Source organism: Xenia sp. Carnegie-2017, unplaced genomic scaffold (genome assembly GCF_021976095.1).
Source record: "Xenia sp. Carnegie-2017 unplaced genomic scaffold, XeniaSp_v1 HiC_scaffold_6, whole genome shotgun sequence".
Classification (NCBI taxonomy): domain Eukaryota; kingdom Metazoa; phylum Cnidaria; class Anthozoa; order Malacalcyonacea; family Xeniidae; genus Xenia; species Xenia sp. Carnegie-2017.
This window is the reverse complement of record NW_025813526.1, coordinates 15,891,100-15,907,842: the sequence shown is the minus strand read 5'-3', so window position 1 is coordinate 15,907,842 and position 16,743 is coordinate 15,891,100. Positions and strand designations below refer to the sequence as shown.

The 16,743-nt window shown below is 33.3% G+C and overlaps 1 protein-coding gene across 1 annotated transcript; it reads left to right on the top strand.

Moving 5' to 3' along the window:
- The first annotated feature begins 12,799 nt into the window (after positions 1-12,799).
- On the top strand, positions 12,800-14,663 carry LOC124457176 (fibroleukin-like). Its single transcript, XM_047007460.1, has 3 exons — positions 12,800-12,848; positions 13,537-13,914; positions 14,443-14,663. Exons 1-3 carry the CDS (start codon positions 12,800-12,802, stop codon positions 14,661-14,663), a joined length of 648 nt encoding a protein of 215 aa, XP_046863416.1.
- Positions 14,664-16,743: the final 2,080 nt, after the last annotated feature.

The following is a 16,743-nucleotide window of genomic DNA, read 5'->3' as shown; positions in this document are numbered from 1 at the left end:
AAAGAGAGATTTCAAACGATAAAGATGATCTTTTCTTGTTAGTTACAATAGCTTTATGTTGCTATATTATCAAATTTCATGAATATGTTACATTAAACCGACTATATATGAAGGTAGTTCTGAATACTTTGACAACATCTTTATCTAAATTAAAAAAAAACTTTTATCTTTCCTTTCTTGCATATATTAGCCTGTTTATTGTTTATGTATCTCAGTACGTATAGCGAAAACTAATGTACAAAACAAATATTTTTATTAAGGTATCTATTCTTGGCAGAAAGTACAGAAGTTTTCTTATGGTTATGGAGCATGACTGCAAATAAACATGATATTTTTTCAGTTTCACTTCAGTCAATAGCACATGATCTAACGCTTGACATGGCAAAAGAGAAGATTTATTGGCGAGTTTCAAACGGAAATGTTTTTTCTTGTGATTACTACTCCCATAATGTAATTGATTTTGGAACTTCAGGAGGTCCCATGGCAGTATTTGGGGATTTCATTTATATCATGACTAGTGTCGGACAAAGTGTCGTTAGTGTCCATAACACAACAGATCAACGTACGAGACGTAAATTTTTTCTTCTTCTAAACAACGGTTACCGTAAATGCTCGAATAAGCGCCCCCCTTCGAATTAGCGCCCCCCCTAGGACTCAAATTTTGAAATAAGCGCCCCCCTTCCAATAAGCGCCCCCTCGAGAAAAGACGGGTTTTGCTAAGCGTCCTCTCAAATAAGCGCCCCCACCCTTCCCCGATAAAGATGAACTTCGGTACTCAGTTCGATACACAGTATTTTTAATTTTTTACATCGGTAACGGACATTCGTTAGAACTCAAAATCAATGTTCTTCAGAGGTTTGCTTCTCATTTGCTTGATTTCAATATCCATGTGGGCACATAGGAGCTTTACTTTATCAAGTTCCTCGTTAAACTTTGCTCCCAGTCGCCGGCTTCGTGTTACTGCTTTAAAAGTTCCTGGAACAACTAGGCCGTTTTCAAGTTTTCTTTTTCCAGTTACTTTTACCTCCACCGCATTATCCTCATGAGCTCGTAAAAATGTAAACACGAGGAAGGAAAGTTCAATGGGCGCATGTCCAACCAGCTTGCCACTGTCTTGAATAAATGTTCCAATCGCATATTCATCGTGCTCTTTAGCCTCCTTTCGATCGTCTTTCCGACACACTAGCCTCCAAGCTGTGGTGACCATTCAGCTTTATAAACATGGTGTCCTCTTATCACAGACGCAAATTCTATTTCGTAAACCATTTGCCAAGTAAAGGTATAGCTTGAACGCGCCATGTTGTAAACAGCAGATGAATGTCACACACGTGTTTGGTAGCACGTGATACAATGTGATCTTCTCATGGGAGGTCTTTTCCGGCCTTCTCGCATTACAGCATGCTTACCTTTGACATCATGGACGAAAGTATAACTCTAGCATCTACATCGCACGCAGGATTGAAGAACTCTTCTTATTCTAATGAATTTAAACTTAAGGCTGTTCAATTTGCCGAAGAGTGTAACAGTAACCGAAAAGCCGCAGCAAAGTTTGGTGTCGACCGCAAGAGAGTAAGAGAATGGCGACAAAAGAAAAGCAAATTGGAAGATACTAGCAGCAAGAGAAAGCGGCTTGAAGGAGGCGGACGAAAGCCATTCGATGAAGACCTAGAAGAAGCATTATTACAGTGGGTACATGAGCGCCGTTCAATGGCCTTCGTGTTTCCAGAAAAATGATCGCAAGCAAAGCAAAATTTTCGATAACGAGAAATGCAAAGAGAAGGAAATGCCACCATCGTTTCTTGCCAGTTCCGGTTGGTTACAGCGGTTCATGTCAAGACATGGTTTGGCAATCAGACGCAAAACCACTGAATCACAAAAGGACCCGAGAAAGTGATGGACAAACTCATAGCGTATGTTTTGCAGATTCGCCGGCAACGTAAAAATCGCTTACCAAGACAGGGATATCATTGCAATGGATGAGACAGCAGTATGGCAAGATATGGTATCCAATACCACGGTCGACAACATTGGCGAAAGCACAATTCGATTGAAAACAACTGGCCATGAAAAACGAAGGTTTCAGTGTGTTTGACTGCAAAGGAGACGGTACCAAACTAAAGCCGTTCATCGTTTTCCAGGTGCCAAGAGAGTCGAAAGCACTGAATGAGGATTTCAGAACAAAGTGTGTCGTAGCGTCCTCGATTAATGGATGGATGAATGAAGAACTAACCGTTTCTTGGGTTAAAAGTGTCTTGGGCCAGTTTTCGTTCACCAGACGGATGCTGGCTTGGGATTCTTTTAGATGCCACGTCTTAGACAGCGTTAAACAAGAGCTCAATCGCGCAAAGATAGATCCTGTAATTATACCTGGGGTGTACGAAATATATCCAAGCGCCTGATGTATCGTGGAACAAACCATTCAAAGCCAAAGTGACTGAGAGATATGACGAGTGGATGGCAAATGGTCAACACACGTTTACTGCAGCAGGGAACATGCGAGCTCCTCCTAGGCGAGAGATTGTCCAGTGGATCATTGAAGCATGGAATGATCTGGATAAGGACATTATTGTTAACTCCTTCAAGTGCTGTGCGCTGACACTTGCTGTCGACGGTTCTCAAGATGAGCTGATACACTGCTTAAAGCCGAGTCAACCTTGTCATTCTGGCCTGGCACAACTGAAGGCAGTTCAGCAGCAATTTCAGCAAACACTGGAGAATGATCCTTTTCAGGATATCACGCTATCAGATGTTGAAGATGCTGCTCCTGTGTCAACATTGCTTGATGACAGCGATACAGAAATTGAGATTGATTAAGGATCAAATGGTTAGCGAAAGACGCGATATAGCATAAACAATGTCAGTACTATTTTCATTGTGTGTTAAATTGAAGACAACCGCTGAACATTAACGGCAGGCTTTCTTTATATATACAAAACATTTCACGATGTTAAACGCATTGTACAATACACATGCCCTTTTAACGGGCACCAGGAAATCGCTTGGAGAACATTTCAAGTTTCACAAAATGTTAATGTTGCTTTCTAGAATGTTAACGTTTTCAAAATTTTCATACTTATGTTACAGTTAAGGTCACAAGAAATAAAAATACCAGTGTCATTTTCACGTCAAAATCCGAAAATGAAATAAGCGCCCCTTCCAATAAGCGCCCCCTTCGAATTAGCGCCCCCCTCTCGCCTCCAAAAATTAAATAAGCGCCCCGGGCGCTTATTCGAGCATTTACGGTATCTTGATTTGGCTGTAGCTATACACGGTATCATTCCTGACTCAAACGGTAGTTAAATTTTTACTTATTTCACATGATAATGTAAGACTTGCAAAAACTCCCACGCTAATGTACATAAAATAAAAAGACGTTAAAAAGTTCAAAGGTACATTGCCTTAGTAAACGGTTGTTTTTCCTTCCAAAATTATAGAAAATTTGATAAACATTAAGTTCAAAGTGCAAAGTGTCGAATTTGGACGTTTTTGCCGTTTGTCTATTCTTGCCAAACTTCTTGTGTGTTAAATTTAACTCTTTATTGTTTCTTACATCATTTCAATAATCACTCTGGCTTGGAATCAGTCCTAAATAAGAAAAAAATTCATGAAAATAGGTTGAAAGACAAAAACATCCAATTTGAGTATGTTGTTCAGTGAGCATAATATTTATCAAATTTTCTAAAGTTTTAGTGCATTGCAAAACAGAGTTCAAACTTTTACATCTTTAGATTAAACTAAATTTGAAACTTTTCATTTTCTTTGTGCATACATCTCAAATTGAGGCAATTACGAAGTACTCTCATGGTTTTCGAGACTAAATTTTAATTCCTTTTACTTTTAAATAAACAAGACAACGCAATGCCAAAATACATGAGCTTTGACACATTTTGCGAGAACTATTGGTGAATTGATAATTTTCTGGACATTTTTCAATTATCTAACTACTTTAGATACATCCTATTTTAGTATCCCAAACAGCCAGCAAATTTGTTCATACTCTGTAAAGTTTCAACGTTTATTTAATTGTTTTGTTTTTACGATATTCGCGAACACCAAAGATACCAACATTACAAAGCAAACTTGCTAGCTGGGTACGTCATAGTGGATACTGAGTGACAATTTGTGTTCTTTGAGGAAGAATATGTTTCGTTTAAAATCTCTGGTTGATTTTATTTTTAATTTTATTAATCTTTATAGCGACAAGCACTTTTCGCTTTCCTTTATGTGGACCCTACACATACTATCGTAAAATTAATGGAACATTGAACTGCACGTGTATGAAAGGATTCACAGGAGAATGTAACTCTTGCAAAGGTATGGATCTATTAGTGTCTTCTTCAATATCTTTACATCTCGGATCATGAATAAAGAGCATCTCTGTGCAGTTTTAAAACTTCGTTCTTTGTTGAGAATTCTGAGCTTTTCTCTTTGCTGTTGCTATTGTGCAAGGAATTTGCTGCATGTACATTTTACATGAAACCACAAAAATAAAGCTCACAGCCACACATACAAGTTAATCATTATCAATACAATCAAGCAGGAAATCAGTAATAAATTTATGAAAAGCTTCAATACACTAAAAAATTCCCCCAGCACACTAAATTGGAAGTATGTGGTTCTCTAAATGATATAGCATATGTTAAATATTTGTAAATGTAGATCGTCTAGGTTGATATAGTCTGAGAAGGACTGTTTTTTTTGTTGTTGACTGACGTTTCGACAACCTTAGCGGTAGACATCTTCAGAGTCATATGTTAACATCAACACATTTTGATTTTCTCTATATAAGGGAAGGGGTAGGTTTAGGCTTAGGAATAGGGCTAACACTCGTCCTGCCGTTAGCAATCTAGCTATGGCCCTGCTAACCTAGATACACTATATTAAATAGTTTTGACTTCATGATGGGTTGGTTTCTTGAACTAGGAATTCTGTAAATCCAAACTATAAGAAGCATTTTGACCGACAAGTTTCCAGACCTCCTAGAATGAGCGCACCTAAAAAATATTACATAAATTTCTTAAACCATTGATATTGTAGCTTTATAAACTTATTCCAAGAATTGACAAGTATGTGTAGTGTACAATTAATCATTAGGCTATGTAGGCTGAAGCTAACAGGCCCGCATTTTAAAGAATCCTGTTCTATTTAAACATAGTTTTTACTCTGCCATTCTGGATGAGCTAAATGTTCAAAATTTCAATCATATATGCTTTGTTAGACTTCCCCTTATTGTTTAAACCATTGAAAAAACCTTTGAAATAAAAACATCCGAAATCATTGCTAAATGGTGAAATAGACTACAATGTTGAGTTTGCAAAGATCGTGTATTTAATTCTTGCGTACCAGTTTTATTAAAGAGAGTAGTAAAATAATAAGCAGATGTCTGGTTGATCACTCTAAGACACTTACGGTCATAATGTTAATTTAGAGAAGCTATATACAGCAATATATGTCCTTTATATAATTCTCTTATTTTCTCTATGATGATTAAAAAGATACTGCTTAAAGGATTTTTACCAAGAAAAACCTTTAACTGTTATCCTCTAGCCTCCAATGAGCTAACCGATTTATAGAAAGCTGTAAAAGTCTCTTAATTTTTCCTCTTTTGATAAACGTAGATCGTATGTCACTTTTTGTAGAACTTAATATTTTTGTGAACTTTGCAAATGAGAATAAAGATGCATCTAAGATAATCCATGATGAACATTCTCTTGAAACTTTTAAAATAAAAAAATTCAAACTTTTAATTGCCGAGCTACAAACTTCTGCCTATTCACTCTCAGTGTGAAAGATATTGAAAAGTTATATAGTTAATAAAGATTGTCAATTATTTGCAGCTAAAGATGAAATGTTAATGGCTTAAAGACAAAAATTGTCTTATCGCCAAAAATAGTTTAACATATTCCGCTAATATTAATGTGGTACAAAATTTGGCCAATCTGAAAAAATGCTAGTGTATCTTGGTTCATAATTAAAGATGTCAACGCAATAAAGAACTAAAATGTAGGGAGTGGTCACTTTAATACCAAAAATTATCGAGAGTTATGTTTGGTAATAGTCATTGCCCGAGTAAATGTGTCAAAAATGAAACCTTAGATGAAGCTTCCACAAACTTATATAAATTTAAAAGACCTGCCTTTAAGCAATAATTAAATGCCATACCTTCTTAGCCATTCCTATTTACATAACTTCTTTGTCGGTCACTACCTACTGCTGAGCACATTAGGTCACAAAACATGAATATTCACGCATATATAGAAACATAATACTTTGTCGGCGGAAGACGGGATTGTTTAGCTTAATTAAAACAGCCTTCATAACGCGTAACTGAAAGAATCAACGGCATTTCTTAATGATTTGAAAATTGTCCTTTGAATAAGAATCAGCACAATGGGAGTTATTCAAGTGATGTTTGCCTATCGCGGAGTCACATGAAACTAAATTACTTTTCTTACAATCACGTTCTGTTTGTTGTCTTGAGGGGACCGTTCCATTTCTTATTGAAGTTGGTACATTCTGTTTGATCCTATCACCCAACCTTTGAGATGCTCTACCTACTTAGCGAGCATCACACTCACATTTATATTCATAAATTTCATTGCCTAAAAGTCGTGTCGGTAGAGACTTTTTTGGTGTGGGTGGTAGAATAGTTCTTTTCGAAAATATAAAGATAACATTGATAGCAAAAAACAAATTATCCATACATTCTTAGCTTTCCTTTCAATATCATCAGAAACCTTACCCATCCATGGAAGTTTGATCAACAAAGGGCACTTAGCTCGTCCAAAATGCCTGTTCTGCTCATTTTTTGTGGATGAGAAAAGATTATGAAGCATTTATTCCGGATATCCATTTGAGAGAAACATCTTTTTCAATGAGTTGAGATCACCCTCAATGAACTCCTCCGATGACAGTCTAAGCGTTCAATTTATTAATCACTTCACTAAAGAAATTTTCTCTCTGTGTGAAGAAAAACAGTCAAAGCGTGTGTACAAAGCCGAAAAAGTTGCCTTGCGATTAATGCTTGTGAGGAATTGACCATTGCGTTTATGGACAAGAACATCCAAAAACGCTAATTGACAATTTGATTAATGTTCAAGCCTTTTGGACCAGCTATGTGCCCTGTGTTTATCAATTTTCCATGGATGGGTAAGGCTTCTGATGATATTGAAAGGGAAACTAAAAATATCATTGATAATTTGTTTTTTGCGAGCAATGTTATCTTTATATTTTTGAAAAGAACTATTCTACCACCCACCCAAAAAAGTCTCTAAAAAACTTTTAAGCAATATAATTTATGAATATAAATGTGAGTGTAATGCTCGCTATGTAGGTAGAACGTCTCAAAGGTTAGGTGATAGGATCAAACAGCATGTACCAAATTCAATCAAAAATGGAATGGTGCCCTCAAGACAACAAACAGAACGTGTTTGTAAGAAAAGTAATTTAGTTTCACGTGACTCCGCGATAGGTAAACATCACTTGAATAACTCCCATTTGCTGATTCTTATTTAGACGACAATTTTAGAATCATTAGAAAATGCCGTTGATTCTTTCAGTTACGAGTTATGGAGTATGTTTTAATTAAGCTAACCAATCCCGTCTTCTGCCGACAAAAAGATTATGTTTTTAATTTATCTTTGTTTTGAGCGTCATCTCCCCTTTTGGAGATGACGCACACTCTTTCTTGGTATTAAAAATATCGATAGATTGTAAATTTTCATTTAGTAGACGTTGACACCTGAGGATTAGTCTGCGGAAATGCATCGTGTCATTTAATTTAGAACTATTGGGTTAGTGCTCTTTATTTAAAACAGTTTTTTAAGAACTACCAAATTATAATATTAGGATATTTATATGTACATGCAACCCTGAATATTTTGCATTTAACATTTCTATAGATCGCAATATCTATATTCTTCTTATTTTATCAGTTGTTAACTCTGTCAACCCTATTTTATGACTTGCCATAAAAAGATTAGATAAGACTAGAGAAAAAGGGCAGCCCATTGACCATATTTTCCGTGGAGTAATGTGATAATCCTTATATTATCAGTTTTGTTACGATAGTTTACATTCATTATAGCTTTTTGAAGCTGTAGGCTGTAGCTTATGAGGCTACATAGATTTTTTTTTCATATTTAAAAGACTATCTCTAAATTTACATTGCGGTGTAACTTTATGTCTTTTAATGGCATGCTGTCTATCTTAAAAATTCATTTCTAAATTCGTTTTTTATTGACCGTTAAGGTTTAGCAAAAGCCATGCCTAGTGAGCATTAGAAACGTATTTCTGAATAATTAAAAAGACAGTTATTTTAAAAATACGATAAAGATTCCCACGTTCTAAACGAAGAGTCTATGTGAACAATTTAGTGTTTACTGTTTATTTTTTGCTTGTTTCAACATGTTATGGGAAGTGTTGACATATGGCAATAAAATGAAATGATTAATTGGAAAACCATTGGGGAAAATTCACAGGTTAAAGGGTTAAGAATTTATTTATATTACATAAAAAAATAAGGACTGGTCTAAATAAAACGTTTTTTAGACTCAAGAAAGTAAAATAGAGTCTAATTGTCCAAAAACTTTTTGATATTGTACATATGTAATTTTTTTTATCAATTTTTTTTAATAATTTAAATCATTAACTTCGCCCAAGAAGATTTTACAATTGGTCGGCTTTTACAACATGGTCAAAATTTACCAGTTTCTCGCAGTTACTTACGTATACAAGATTTCTCGTTTGTTTCTCGATTTCTCGAAACAGTAAAATTTGTTTGATATTTGCTCCCTTTTTGCCTTCCCTGATAAGTTTTTACTTTACAATGAAAACATGACGAGAACATTTAACTTAAAACAATAAAATTGCAAATGCATACAATTAAAACGACACTATAATATGTACAGTAGAGTAGGTGGTAAAATGCCTAATTATCATGCTTTGAGTTAGGACTTGCGTCAAATGAGTCCATGTGGAGGTAGTACCTTCAGTACTCCCTCCACATGGGGAAAAAGTGACAACTTGCTGGGAATAAACACATAAAATGAACTGAAAACTCCCAAAGTCAGTTTGTGTTCTTTTTGAGTGTCGGCAGTCAATATTATTCTATCCATAAATGTCTTTACGCTAGTTACCAGAGTTCTTAATCCCAAAAAGAGTTAGTTTTCTGATGTATATTTATGTTCTGATGCTGCAAATCGCAATGAGTAATTCTTTATTTTAAAACAAACTTTAAATTTTGCACTTGCTACGTCAGTACTAATTAGTCTGATCGAAACCATCAGCCAAATTGCTTGGTTCTTAAATATATTCTAAGCCTGTTACTTCAGAGCAAAATTCAAGTAGTTTTTGATGAAACTTCAATAGTGGTGGATTGGGAAGACGAGACTCGAGAATTTGTGACTGTTTTGTATCAAAAAGGTACCAGAGAAATATTTTATTAATAAGTTAGTTAGGGTATCTTTAATGAATAGTAAACATAGTCGACGTTTACGTCATTCAATGACTCAACAATAAATATCCTCATTAAAACTTGCAACGCTTAAGCCCTCGCTTGAAGAAAACCCAAGAACAGCAAAAGTATCCTAAAGCATTTTATCTGTTTTTATTTTTGTTAACTATATAAAGATTCATGACTGTTGTTCTTTCTTTTTTAATTTTTTATGCTCTCCTCAATCTATATCATTTACCTTCCTTACATTTTTCTTCCCTTGACCAACTTGGATGCATTTATATCATTAGTATCCCCAGATTAAGTTAAACACTACATCTCTTCCCTTTAATAATTTACTTTGATGATTTTTCTTTATTTAATTTACATGACGACGTCTTTGTATATTGTGTATATTTTATCTCCACTAGTTATTCTATTATTAATCTGCCTTTTATTCCTTTTCTCGTTTGGACGTTTGTCTGTTTGCAGCCATTGTCTGTTTTTTTTACTTTTCTAAATGTTGTCTTTATGCGTTCTTCAATATACTCTCTTTGATTTTGCTTTACGTCTCACTCACAAACACGGTTCCCTTCCATTTTTGCTTTCTCATCAACATTTTAGTTTACATGCCAACACATAGCCGTGGACACACTGTTGTCCCATAACGCCTGAATATACTATAGTTATCTATTTGTAAGGTTTCACGAAGCATATAATCTGGAATTAGAACAATTATATTTTGGTTTAACTTTTCAAAGTTTGTTGTTTGCCATGTTTTGCATATTTTTCAGCATAAGTAAATACAAAAAAATAAATGGATCGAAGAATTTCAGAAAATATGGTGCTCAGAACTAACACAAATGTCCGCTTTACTCCGTTACGCGTTGCTGTGAAATGGGGACAACACGTTCCAAATTATTCAAAATAATATTCTTCTTAAAGGAGAAATAGTCTACAATATTTCAAATGAGTTTAAGGGCATATTTTCATTTTATTCCAGTTTGAAAACTTTAAATTTTTTGCTCGAAACACTGGTAAAGCATCCATAGATTTATAGTTGAAGCTTGCCTGAACAGCGGATTTTAGCGAAACGTCATTTAAAAATGTTTGTAAAACTGCAGAACCTGAATCTTATGTCGTATTCAACATCAAGTATCCCTGAAATTACGTTATCAAAATTGCGTTGGTCGATTGCAAAAGACATCAAATTTATGATATTTCAATGGTGAACTACTCAAAAACTGCGGGTCATTGAAGGTGGAAAGAAGGGAACTAGTACTTTCCATTATTCATTCTACTTATCAGTCGTGTTATATTCTGTATCAACTAAGTTATAGTTTCAGTTTTTTCAATCTTCAAAAAGGTATTTCCTTCGAGATTTCGAAGCTGAATAAACTTGTGGACGCTTTTTGGCGCAAGTGAACAAGCAAAATTAGAATATTTTGGAAGAGCATTATCTTGTGAATTTTTAAAATTGCCATTTTTGCAGAATCAAAATGGCATATTGATTATTGCTTTGTGCAACAGTAAGGTCAGTTTCTGAAGTAGTTACTTGCTATAAATGATGAAAATCAATCAATTAAGCTTATAGTGCTTAATGATGTATGCATCAGATGGAATTAATACGATGGTCAGTTACTCAGAGGAAGCAACACAAGCTTTAGATAAAGTCATTACGCAGGGTTCAAAGGAACCACGTCCTATTCCCAACAGAACAACGTACTGGCAAGGATAACGAGCTAAGTCTTTTGGGGAAAATGATAATGAGTTAAAGAGAGAAAGTGATCGTTTTTTAGATTTGATTGATTATTCTCTTAGATCTTCCGACTACAAGTATCCCAATATTTCAGATACGGACTCATATATGGATGGGTGAACACTGTCCGCATAGTGCTCAAGCACTTTAAATTATATATTAATCTTCTTTATTGCGACTTATTTATGATTTACTGATGAAAAAAGTAAGGATTTAATTGTGAGGTTAGTTTACGTGTGTTAGATTATCACTTTGCTAACTTACACTAAAATCACTCTAGTTAGTTACTTTCATGTTTTATACTTAAAAATATAGTCATATGAGCCACCTTTGTCAGAAGTAACCTAGACAAGTCCCTTATACATGAAAGTACTTCATGTTTTTATAATTTTAACAATTTACCAGACAGTTAAATATCATCTTTTCTTAGCAAAGTGGTAACCAAAACTTTGGATGTGTAGATAAATTTTACTCTTCAAACAATTCTAAGCATTCGTTTACTTGTGAATTATTTTCTACCACATGAATTGTTAGGATTATTTAGGGACTCTGTCAGATGATAAACATCATGTTATCATTATAGAACTAAGTGCTTTAACTGTCCAATCTTTTTTAAGTGGGTGTAGCTCCTCAACATCGTCTGCTGTAAGTTCAACTTTTTTATTTTATTGATAGTACACAAAAATCATTGGCCAAAGTTATTTTATTGAAGAAAATTGCACAATTTTGTATCAGGAGTCTGGTGTGGATAAATTAGTTAAAGTATTTCCTGGCACCCTAACATCCGATTTTGCTGAATTTACTGTAAATCAGTGTACACTGCTGCAAGATTCCCAAGTGTAAAGTGGATACCAACACTACCAACAAGTTTATTGAAATGAACTGAGGCAGTCACTATGGCATAATTTCAATAGCTTTTACAAAAATCTGATAAGAAGTAGTGGCATTGGTATAGGTCTTTGATTTTACAATTAAATTTATTAGCTTCATTCATATTTTCATCATTTCATGCATACAACCTTTGCTCTTTCTTTGTTTGCTATTATAATTAAAACTAACGAACGAATAAGAATAAAGCCCGCATAATTGTTTGGCCACAAAAATTAACCACTTGGCTAAATTGAAAGGTTTTACTGCAATGCAGTTAGGTACAATTTGGTAAAATTAATTTTACAAATTTGGCGTCAGTTTAATGGCAAGCTTCCTTATATTACGTCAGAAGGAAAAAATGTTTTTTCAGTACCTTCGTAAATAGACATGATTCTCCACATTATTTTATCGTAACTCTTTTTAAACATGAAAAATTATGTTTATACAGTCATATTCTAAATAAAATATTTATATAAATTGTTATTAAAGTTAAAAATTAAAAAAGCATATAAATAAAGTGTTATAATACTAAATTTTATAACATCTATACCCTAAGCGGCTATGATGAAAACCTACAACAAATCATTCTCCCCATCCCATCTAAAACAAATTAGTACTAATTTTTTTTATTACCAACATTAAATGTACATAAAACAAACATTATTTTGCAAGAAAAAATTTTCACCCATAATTCTGAAGTTTTTACTTAAAGGGTTAATTAACTACAAAATCTTATAATGATTTCTGTAAATATCGACACAGTCAATGAATTTTTGTTACATTTAAGTATGTGTAATAGCAATTACAAAAAAAATTGGAAACCAGGTCTTACAGCTAATTATTTGCTTTTTCTTTAACTGCACATAAGATCATTTTTGAAACACCAAATGATTTACATTAGTGTTTAAAACATTACAATAATTGCAAAACATCCACAAACGCTTTTTCTGCAAGCTTATCCTTAACTAAAGAAAGATTTATTAAACTCGAAACCAGTTTATTGTAATGCTTATTGGCTTAATTGACAAAAAAGTAAATTGCAACTAAAGATCAGCAGAAATATGGTCTTTAAAAAATGAAAACCTTGTTTTTAAAGCCAAAAGTCGTTCACTTAACCTTACATAACGTAAGACTTAACAAGCATTCATAAAATTTCAAAAATTTAGAGTTATTCTATTCAAAAGCCTCAAACGTCATAAAACATCTTGCAAGCTTCAAGGAACAAAAATCCTTTGAAAAGGTTACTCTAAATGTTTATAACATCAATGGTCAATTTTTAATCGAAACCAATTCTCGTTTCCCCATAGCTTCGATATTAATTTTATGAACAGCTTTAAACTGCTAGGCAGTTGAATGAAACTCGCAATCATGTGACCAACGAAAAATTTCTTTTTTCATGTTTTGCATGCATTTAACGTGCGAAAAAAAAAAACATGTCAAATTTCTTAAATAGTGAATATGTTTTTTTTCCTAGCAAAAGATTGCTCAGAGCTTTACAAGAATTCTAAAAGAAAAAGCGGAATCTACAAGATTGATCCGGACAATCGAGGCAGTTTTAATGTATGGTGTGACATGAACACATCTGGAGGTGGCTGGACCGTGTTTCAACGTCGCCTTGATGGTAGTGTTAATTTCTACAGAGGGTGGCAAGATTACAAAAATGGCTTTGGAAATCTAACATCAGATTTTTGGCTTGGATTAGATAAAATAAATAGACTTACATCTAGAAAGCACAAGAAACTTCGGATTGACATGGAAGACTTTACAGGAATCACAGGATACGCCGAATATGATTTCTTTTCTGTTGCAAGTGAAAGGCAGAAATACAAGTTGGATCTTGGAAAATATTCAGGTAAAAGATGCCGATAGGTATCCAGTAGTCGAATGAAATTAAGGAAAAAAAAGTTTTGTGAATTTTAAACATGACCGTGGCTTCCTAAAGTATATCTTTTCTCCAGACTTTAAACTTTTTTTGTTGTTTTCAGTTTATCATTCAACACTTCAAGTTATTTTGCCTGTAATATTACGAAAAATTTCACTCATTTCTTAGTTGATCAGAAACTTTTGGATTAAAAGAAAAGGATGAAATTTATCTCTATACCACTTCTAACGAAAGCAATATCGTCAAATGTTAATCTTTTTAAAAAACTAAATAGCTTGCAACAGTGTTACATAAACAATTTAGATTTTTAAGATTTTACAAATCAAAATACAATTTGTTAAATTCACTCCCATAATAACTAGCAAGTAATACTATCAGATGATTGTCTATTTGTATCAGACATTGCAAAATGCTTTACAACTTAAAGTTATGCATAAGAAATAAACATTTTAGACTCTACTTTAATGATGACTTGAATTATTCTGTGCTCATTTTTAGGAACTGCCGGTGATTCGTTATATGTACATAAAGGAATGGCATTTTCGACAAAAGACTCTGATAACGATAAATCTCCCGAAAATTGTGCAAGCATGTTTAAGGGTGCATGGTGGTTTGAATATTGTTACCTTTCTAATTTAAACGGGATCTATCATCATGTTCAACCCCACTTTCTAATGGTATCAAATGGAATATTTGGAAAGGCTACTACGAAGACTTAAAATTCACAGCCATGAAAATACGACCTTGTTAATTTTTTCCTTAAGTAGTGCAACTGGCTTCTTATTTTTTTCTGCTTTTAATAATTTAATGCATGTATACAAAATAGAACTAGAATTCACGCATGAATAAATGCTCAGAACTTAATGATGTGCAAAATATATTCCGCTTGAAAGATTTCATTTTAAATATTAATTTTATCGTCAAATTTATAATTAATAGAGTGGCATACCTTACAATCTTTGAGTGCAAGCTATTATAAATATTGTTAGTTGTTGTATGTAGTTGTTATAATTTGTAATACTTTCTGTTCAACAAAATACAAATAGTTTGTTGTCACAGTTCTTCATTTTCTTCTACTAAATTTTGCACTTGACATTTTCTGTTGTGGGGAAACAAGCATGAAAAATGCCTCACTGCGTGATGTGGATGGTAAAGAGCTTGTTTTAGTATGTTTCATGCAAGTAGTTCAATTTTTTTATTAAACATCACAATTTACCTGTAGTAAAAATTGCATGAAGAACATAAAAAACCTCTTCCACGAATGTAAATCTGAAAGAAGCAAAGTAATATTAGTGGAGAATTATTGACTGACATTTTTATCCGATTTTTAGTTAAAGTCTTATCTGCAAGAGCGTTATTATATTCATTGATAATGTTCTTCTTATAAAATCACCAAACACTTACTGAATTACACTAACTTATGAGCAATTTTTATTATCTTCATAACTGTTGCTGTCTTGACTATTGTTATCTTGGTTATTCTTTATATCTTAGACATTCTCTGGACCGTTTTTGAACTGTCTTGACAAGTCTTTAACATATTTGTGTACTTTATACAGTGTACCATACAAGGATTATTTGTTAAATATTTTGTCATTGTTTACATTTTTATTAAGATGGCTCTAAATCTACATAGTACTATGTCTTTGAAAAATGTGATGTAATAAGCTTTCCTGTTGTTTTATACTAGAACGGAAGGAGAAATTATTTACAGATATATAAAATAGACAGTTATTTTAAATAATGACAACTTATCACATTAAATGGAAATGTGTTTATATTTTGGTCTTTACTTATCTTTAAGAAAAGATTTGAAATGTTGACATTTATATGCGAGTTATATATAAGTCTGCGAGCTTTGAATTGTTATTGGTAAATTTAATAGTTTACGTATTTTGGTGCAATATTGCGCTTACTGATGAATGAATTTACAAAGGAAGATGGAAGTACCAAAATATGGAATCCTGTCATTGAATATAATTGATGACTTGATCTTTGTACACAACCCTCTCTTTGCTCTACTTTGACTGTCTAGACAGGCTATACAGGTCATATGCCCAGGAGTACAAGGAAAGTTTGTGAAAGAAACATGGCAAATGGTTTGGTATGATTTTTTGTTATAGTTTAATACGCGCCTTGTAGATGTTGTTACTCTGAATTTATTTTTATATTATTGTTCCTTGAAGTCAACATTACAATAATTATATATTCACACATCAGAGGAAATTACATTTTGTAACCATATAAAGAAAATCTTAACATACTATTTAAAATTCCCATTTTCACTTTATTGTCGTTTGATTTGAGACAGGTCAAAGTTTCAATAATTTCACGAGTTGTTTCTAGTTAGAGCAATAAGTACATGTTTGGCAGAGTGAAAAAAAATTGCTTTCTCATACATTCATCCCACCTCAAAATTGAGCTTAGAACCTTTAATTTGACAGAATTCAATGTAAAACCACCAAATTGTTTTGCCAAAACTGAAGGCGGCTCTATTTTAGGCTCAACACAAGTAGACTAATCGAAACAAGTAATTTTGAAAACCAAGTTCACCGCCTCTGCACAAAGAGGGTTTACGCATGGTGAGAAAATCTTTACGAGTGACTCTATATATCTTCTTAATGAAATGTTTCTCATTTTATAACAATCAGAAATAACCTGCTGCTTTGCTCCAATAATAATTGCAATACAAAATAGCATAATGCAATGTCCGAAATTTTGTGCTTTTAATGCGATTTCATGCTGTTATTTGAAAGTAAAGCAATTTAGCAAAGTTTTTTTCCTCGCAAGACAGCCTTT